Source organism: Monopterus albus, unplaced genomic scaffold, assembly GCF_001952655.1.
Source record: "Monopterus albus unplaced genomic scaffold, M_albus_1.0 scaffold267.1, whole genome shotgun sequence".
NCBI lineage: Eukaryota > Metazoa > Chordata > Actinopteri > Synbranchiformes > Synbranchidae > Monopterus > Monopterus albus.
In genome coordinates, this window is record NW_018128147.1 from 745,971 (window position 1) to 754,696 (window position 8,726).

General features: G+C 40.7%; 1 protein-coding gene across 3 annotated transcripts in view; it reads right to left on the reverse strand.

Annotated features, from left to right (window-relative positions):
* Positions 1–8,726, reverse strand: part of cblb (Cbl proto-oncogene B, E3 ubiquitin protein ligase) — a 106,732-nt gene that overhangs the window by 53,041 nt on the left and 44,965 nt on the right. For all 3 annotated transcript variants that reach the window (XM_020621754.1, XM_020621753.1, XM_020621757.1), the window contains one exon: positions 5,303–5,459. In XM_020621754.1, the coding sequence (XP_020477410.1) occupies positions 5,303–5,459 (157 nt within the window). The remainder of the gene's footprint in view (positions 1–5,302; positions 5,460–8,726) is intronic.

An 8,726-nucleotide genomic window follows, 5' to 3' on the forward strand; every position in this document is an offset into this window, starting at 1 on the left:
TTTAAAAAACCTTATGGGACAAAAAAAAAAAAAAAAACCCCACTGGTATTGAAAGAGAAAGTGTTTACATCAGAACCCTAAATTAAGAGTCATAGGGGGCATTGTATTTGATGGCTTCAGTGGTTTTGTCAGTTGGTTCCAACTGCCACAGCATTCACCTCCATTCTGCCTGTTATCTGGAGCTCACCAAGGACACTGGTCTGTTGTCCTCACTGTGTAGCTGATTTGGCAGAAGAAGAAGAAAAAATACCTCATGGTATACTGGAATTACTGGGCTTTGGGCTAAAAAAGCAATGGAGCAAGCCCCAACCACTCCGAGTTTCTTGATTTGAGCTGTAAAGTGAATAGTGGCCTGGCCCACAGAGGCAGGAGATGGCCAAATGGAAAATGCTAACTATAGACACAGACTGGAACACAAGTAAAACAGTTTTCTCATTCTGTTGTTCACAGTCAAATCACACAGCTGTGTTACATAGATTTGATCATTTCATAAATGTTTATAAAAGCAGCAGAGGCCAAATTTCCTACAACACATGCATAATGACAAAAAAATAAAATAAAGACAATCAGTTATAGGACACTGTTTATACCCCTACCCTCTGGTCGGAGGCTCAGAGGTGTGAAATGCAGGACCTCTAGACTGAAAAACTCTTTCTTTCCCTCTGCCACCAGACTCCTAAACAGCAGACTCAGGATCTACCTCATGTAATTCCATCTGTACTGTTCACATACTCATTTTGCACATGCATAATTGCACACTCACTGCTGAGTATTTGCACTCCACGGCTCCCACGTAGGATATATTCCCTCTGCATTATATTGTGTTCTTGTTGTATTTTTATTTGCTTCCTTCACTTGCTGCTTTAAAGTGCCTTAGATTTGTGATTTCACTGCCTATTTAGATTTGTGTTATTGCTCATCGACTTTATATTTCACTTGTACTGTGTGGCGTTCATGTGGACAGCAAAGTAATTTCATTGTACAGGGAAACATGTTTCCTAACTGTGCATATGACAAACACTTTGACCTTTAGCTGAAGTATTCACTATAAGGCCCGACTCACCCTACAACATTTGACCAGATTTATCCTGAGAGGATTATATCATCACCATGATTTGTCACCAAGTTTGGTACATTTTCCTCCCTTGTTTACTCAGTCATTCTTACCTTCATGTGGGCCTACTGATCCCTCCCTTGCCTCCCCATCTGGATTCTCAACCCCCAGTCAAACAGCCCAGGGGCATCAGGTTGACCACATGGAAGTGCCTTGACTGACACACAGGACACAGGAAGCAGTTTCCCAGGAAGCAGCCTATCAATGGCAACTCCTACCCATGACTATATTTGCTATAACAGACCATGCACTCTCATTTTACATGCTCAGAGTAGGCATGTACAAAGCAAAATAGTGCCCACACACCATCTTGAAGCCATATGGACCACTAATCTGTCAACAGTAGGGAACTGAAGCCACAGAAAACCTTAAACTCAGAAAATAAAAATGAACAAAGAAGAGAAAAAAAATCTATATTTCTTTCTTTCCTGTGCTGTTAACCTACTGTATTAAACATTTTAATCTTCCAGGTGCTACTTTGTCCTACTGTCAGTCAGTGTATATTTTGAAGTGAGGTTAAAATCGAATGCAGGTGATGCAACAAGCCACCTTTATTGTCAGGCTGCATCTATCATGCACTATGCATTCTACTGTTTAAAATAAACAATGCTGATATGGGTGGAGTCCTGGTCCATAAAGGTATTCATTTCTTTTTATAGAATACCACAGTACTAGACAAATACAGTTTAATACAGAGCAGTCTTCCTGTAGCCCAATCTTTTATATCTATATTTTACAGCTTATTTCAAAGACCGCCACATACAGTACCAGGTACTGGCAAGTCAGAACTGATGACTTGGACTGGGGATGTCATCAGATGATGGAAAGGAGCACTCTGAGGGACTCCTAAACCCAACCAGTCTGAAGTCCTGGGGGAAGACTTTCTCATATCTTTGGCAGAGGTTCTCTGCGGTAGTTGAGAAGGTACTCAGCGGCAAGGTGCTGGGTGTGAGTGAGATTCACCCTGAAACACCAAAGGCTCTGGATACTGTAGGGCTGTATCCATGTTAGCATGCCTCTTCAATGTTGCATATAGAATGGGGACCATGCCTGTGGACTGGCAGATAGGGCTGATAGTGTCCATATTTAAAAAAGAGATTGGAACGTATGTACCAATTATCGAGATATCACACTGCTCAGCCTCCCCAGGAAAGCCTATGCCAAGATGCCACTAAGGAGGCTTTGACCTCAGATTCAGGAGAGACAATGTAGATTCCAGCCTGGCCATGGAACAGTGGACCAACTCTTGCGAGACTAGTGGGGCCATTGGCATTTGCCCATCTAGTCTACATGTGTTTTTTGAACTTGGAGAAGGTCTATGACTGGGTGCCTGGGGAAGCCTTGTCGGTGAGTGTAAGGTAACTGGGCCATTGTTGCAACTTATCTAGTCCTTGTATAAGTGGAGTGAGAGTTGTGTCTGTATTTTTTAAGTCAAGCACATTCCCAGTAGGTGCTGGCCTCTGCTAGGTTTGCCCCTTGTTTCAGATCATGTTTTCATGGATAGGATTTCAAGGCACAGCTGGGGGGTCCAGTTTGGGGATCTCAGGACTACTTCTCTGCTTTTTGCAAATTATATAGTTCTGTTGGATCCATTAGACCAGGGGTGCCCAATACGTTGATCGCGATCGACTGGTAGATCGCGATCGACTGGTCGACTGATCGCAAAGGTAGTGTTGGTAGATCGCGTGCCATTCAAAAATAAATTTGATGTATCCGGCGTAAAACACGTGCCCAATGTTAACATGCGAATGGTCAGTGTGACGATTCGTTGTGGCAACCACTAACAGGTAAAGCAGAAAGTGACAATCATTCATATATAGCCTATCATCCATCCTCCCTATGGTATTTGCTACTTAATTGACATGCAGGGCAGCCAGTCTGAGAGCTTGTCTTTCTGACACGAGTCACCAAGCATGCACAGTCAACCGCACGAGCTACTGCAAAACTGCAGTGAGCAAACTACCTTGTCAGCCTTCGAATTAATGTCTACTAAAGGGTATAAAATGAGTAGGGGAGCCGAATCAAGTAAGAAACCGAAAAAGTACCCAAAACATTCCATGCGGAATGGGAGGAGGACTATTTTATCGCAACGTTAATATTTGAAGTGCATTTGCTTGATCTACCAATCTACCATCACTATTCCAAAGAAGGGAAATGTGGAGCGGCACTTTCAGACTGTTCATAAAACTATGACTTATTCGTAGTTTTATTCATACATATAATATGCGTGTGTATGCCCGAGCGCGTGTAGAGTGTTTTTAGTGTAGGTCGATCATTTTGACTTGGTCATTTGAAAAGCAGCTTGCAAGGCGAAAAAGTGTGGGCACCCCTGCATTAGACCATGATCTCCAGTATCACTGCGGCAGTTAACAGCTGGGTGTGAAACAGTTGAGATGAGAATCAGCACCTCCAATATAGGAGCATGGTTCTCTGCTGGAATTCTCGCTTCAAGTTGGGAATGAGTTGCTGCCCCAAGCATAGGCTTTTAAGTATCTTGGGGTGTTGATGAGATTGACAAGTGGAATGATACAGCATCAGCAGTATTATGGGCTTTTGTACCGGACTGTTGTGGGAGGGAGCTGAGCCGGAAAGCAAAGCTTTTGATCAGTCTATGCTCCAACCCTTACCTATTGTCACGAGCTTTTCTCCACAGAGTGGCTGGATTGAGTCTTTGAGATGGGGTTTGCAGTTTGGACAGGTGGTGGGAGCTAGGAGTAGAGCTGCTGTTCCTTTGCATCAAAAAGAGCCAGTTGAAGAGGTTTGGGCATCTGATTAGGATGCCTCCTGGCAGGAGGCCCCAAGGTACCCGGAAAAAGCTGGAAGGATTATATACAGTATCTTATCTAAAATGGGAACTGCTCAGGGTCCCCCAGGAGGAGCTAGAAAGCACTGGTGGGTAGAGGTAAATGGTCTTATATAGCACTTTTCTATGCAATGAAGCACTATTTTCCATTCACCCATTCGTGCACACACTCAGACACACAGGAGCAATTTGGGGTTCAGTGACGCTTGGACACGTGGACTGGAGGAGCCAGGAGTCGAACCACCAACCCTCCCACTCTATCTCCTGAGCCACAGCTGCCCCAGAGGGACATCTGGACCACCTTGCTAAACCTGCTGCTCTCGTGACACAACCCCGGATAAAGCGGCAGATAATGGATAGATGGATTTCTGGGAGCATGGCCTAAAGACTTTGATATAGTCTAATCTACTGTATATAATTTCAGGAACCTGTTCAACATCTATATGCATTAGAATCCATGTATTACAGTTTAAGGTAATGCATAAAACATATTAAACATTAACCCTATAAAACCATTTGTATCATATTTGATACGTGAGGTTTCTGAGCAAAAAAAAAAATCACCAAAAATGCCCCATGTATCAAATGTGATACAAAAGAAATAGAAATAATCTAAATAATATGGCACCTCTAATCCTATATGTCTGGACTGTCTGTCTATGCATATATGGCAAATAAAAATTGTGAATCTTGAATTTCAAATCATGATGTTTAATAAACATCTCAGTTCCAAAAAATTAGAATGTTCTGGCTATTTTTTTGATATGTTGGGCTTTACAGGGTTAAGTACAGGTTCCTTGAACCTCACCTTTTTCATCCACCCCTCAGATATCTGGCATTGGGTAAATTCTCATTATTGAAGCTATTGTTTTTCAGGAGGCCCTTTAAAACTCTCTCTGTCCATTAAACAGCTTATTCAGTACTTATTTATATTGGAAAAGCTAAGTAAATATAATGCATAAATGCAAGAGGATGCATCTTTTGCATATTATAAAACTATAAGTAATTTAATGCTTTTGTTGTAAATCAATGACATGACATTTGATGTCTTGACCTTGTTAACACATGTAATGATAGCACCATACTTTTTCAACGGTGTCATCTGTAGCAGTAATCTGACAGTATATGCCTGGCTTGTTGTTGGATGTCAAAAAAAGACTCAAAAATATAATCCAGTATAGAAAACATCTTAAACATATTTTTGGTTAAGAATTCCAGACAAAGAGCATGTATTGACAAGAACACAACTGACAAGAGGCACTGCATAGAAATGCCAAAATCTGTTGTACCAGAATACAGAATGAACCAAAATTAAAATGCCATGTGTTGTGTGTGCCAAAATCATTTCATTCAATGATTTGAAAATTGGTTTAATTTCACCTGACCTGGAAGAGGCGTGTGAAGATGTCAAACTCAAACACAGAAATATAGTCATTGCAGGTGAGATCAATGGTAGATTTGAGGGCCATGGCCTCCAGGCCCGAACTGATAGGATGCAATTCATGAAGGCACTGTCGGAAGACTTTCCATGGCACTATTGTCCTGCAAAACAGAACAAGTCCAATCATGAAACAGATACAATTTTGGAATACAGCAGTTTTTTGTTTGTTTGGTTTTGTTGTATACTGTATTTTATTTTTGTGTACAAAATACCTTGTGTACAAAAAGTGCATGATTTGAAATATGCAAACGCATAGCTAATGTGTGAAGGTTTATAGAAGAGATTAAACTTTTTAGGGCTGCACCTGACTAAGGAGTTGTCAGTCGACTGTCAGTCAGCTCTTCAGTGCTACTATTCATTCTTTTTTTAATATACATGTAGCCTACACTGTCAGAAAATCAACTGGCATGCATTTCAATGATGATTTCAACCACTAACATCAGTATGTAAATGAAAAATAGTGACAGGATCATATTTAGGAGCATTTAAAAATCAATAAAAGACATACCGTGGCAAGAAAAAAGTATGCGAACCTTTTAGAATTTCATGGTTTTCTGCATTAATAAAGACATGAAAGATCAAAAAAAAATTTTGTTATATTAGGCGCATTATATTCATCAGTACTCTTGACTTAGATGAAGATCAGATCACATTTTATGACAAATTAATGCAGAAAACCATGAAATTCCAAAAGGTTCACATACTTTTTCTTGCCACTGTATATATAAAATTATGAATGTTCAAATAGTCACACTGAACAGCTAATAGTCGACTGTTAGGTACAGCCCTACCTTTCTTTATCCAATTTGCTTTTCTATAAATAAAACAAATATCAAAAAAGTGACACTTGTGTTACTTCCTGTAATCTAAATCCAATTGTCCTTTAAATAACTTTGGCCTTCCAATCACAATTTATTAGCACGTTTGTGATATTATATTATTTTATCAGTAAAACACAACTGATAAAGCAGTTCAGATGAGAATCTCAAAGAGTAGTGATAGTGAAAGCTAAACTGAAAATAAAATGTGTCAAATCTGAATTTAGAGCCCTGTTCAAGGTTCAAGTTTATTTTTAGTGCATTATCTCAAGATGCCTCAATGTGAAAATGTCTCGATACACTGCACAACAAAATGAAAATAAGCACAAAGAAACACAAACAGACAACACCAAACTACATATATATCAAAGAAAAGAAATATATTTTGAGCTTAGCTTTAAACATCACTCCCTTTCAAGTAGCTCCAAGGTTGGTAAATCCAGCTGATGATCGCTGCATCTTCCCCAACAAACCCCTTGCATTACAGATGGCCACATACATTCACAAAGTAGTGAAACTGATTCAAACATGTAGCGTCGGACCGACAAAAACATCATGGATCAATGATAACATTATGACCACCGGCAGGTGAAGTGAATGACACTGGCTATCTGCGGCACCTGTCAGTGTTGGGGTACATTAGGCAACAAGTGAACATTCAGTCCTCAAAGTTGATGTGTTGGAAGCAGGAAAAATGGGAAAGTGCAAGAATGTGAGTGACTTTGACAAGGGCCAAACTGTAATGGTGAGATGACTGGGTCAGAGCATCTCCCACACTGCAGGTCTTGGTGGGTGTTCTTGGTCTGCAGTGGTTAGTACCTACCAACAGTGTCTAAAGAAGGACAAATGGTGAACTGGAGGCATGGTCATGGTTAAAATGTATTTGAATCTTTGTGAAAATGGTTGAAAATGAGAAATATTGTACATTGGTCTCTATGAAGAGAAAGAGTTAGGGGCTGTAGTGGTGATATCACACCTAGAGCGGTGAGGCTGTTGAATTTGTCTAAAAAAATTCTCTCTAACTTGTCCTCACCACCACAGTTTTCACTCCTTTTACATAAGTGTTTCACTGAATTGTAGACACGTCTGTGCTCTTCCTGACAGTAGAACTGTGGATGCAAATGGTTTCACAGAAGATACACAGTGAGCTGCAGAGTGACACGAGTGCCAACCAACTGCCTCATGGACTCCTATGTAAACAGTATTAGGCATGTGGTCATAATGTTAATAATAATAATAAAAGTTTATTTATATAGCACTTTACAACTCCAAAGGAGCACGTTTATTTATATAGCACTTTACAACTCCAAAGGAGCACAGAGTGCTTCTCAACAGAACATGTATACGCTAATAAAAAACAGTACTAAAACAAGAAGACCTAAACAAAATAAAGCACAAATTTTAAAAACAGAAGGAGTAAAAATCTTCCATATCAGGACACAATCTGCGTAAAACAACGAATTAAAAGACGGGTTAAGACTGGAACGGGTTAGGCACCAAAGGCCTGTCTAAAAAGATGGATTTTTAGAGTTGACTTATAAGGGCATTACAGTAGTCCAGCCGTGAGGTGATGAAAGCATGGATAGCTTTTTCTAAGTCTGCGTGCAATAAGAAGGGCTTCACCTTTGTTAAGAGTCTCAGGTGAAAAAAGCTGGTTTTAACCACGGATCTGATCTGCTTATCAAAATTGAAGCCACTGTCAAATATCACTCCAAGATTTTTCACGGTATCAGTGAATGAAGGTGCTAACACTGAAACACCTAGACTGGATACAACAGCAGCTGAATCAGGGCTAAAGACGATGTACTCCGTCTTACTCTCATTTAAGTGTAGGAAATTCTGCGATAGCCACAGTTTAATGTCACAGATACAATTATGCAGTGGGGTAAGTGCATTAGAATCGTCTAGTATCAGCGGCACATAGATCTGAATGTCATCCGCATAAAAATGAAAATGAACATTATGCCTTGATATGATTGAACCAAATGGTGACATATATAAAGTGTGTGTCTGGTCCTACACATGAGCGGGGACACACGCTGGACCTTGTTCTTTCATATGGTGTGCCTGTAACTAATTTAAATATCTGTACGAATGCTTTTTCTGACCATTTGTCCATTGTTTTTGAGGCGAAACTGTTTTGTACAGCTGGTGCCCTGCCAGCGCCTGCTCGGCATCGTCGTGTACTGAGCCCTTCCACTGCCGGTCTGTTTATCACGGCGTTTGAACAGGCAATTGCGTGTACTAACAAGGCTGCTGGAGATACAGAGGGGCTGTGCGCTTGGTTTCAATCCTCTTGCAGCCTTATACTGGACTCTGTGGCCCCGATGAAAATCGTGCGGCCTAAAATTAGGATGGAACCCTGGCTTGGCACTAGAACTCGTGCGGCCAGACAGAAGTGCCGCAAAGCTGAAAGAAGGTGGAAGAAGGATGGACTGCAAATTTCACTGCAAATTTTGAAGGACTGTTGGCGCAACTATCAGAGGACTGTGGAAGAAGCTAAGCGGGAGTATTTGTCCAGTATTGTTGTAGCTAATAGTCATGATTCAC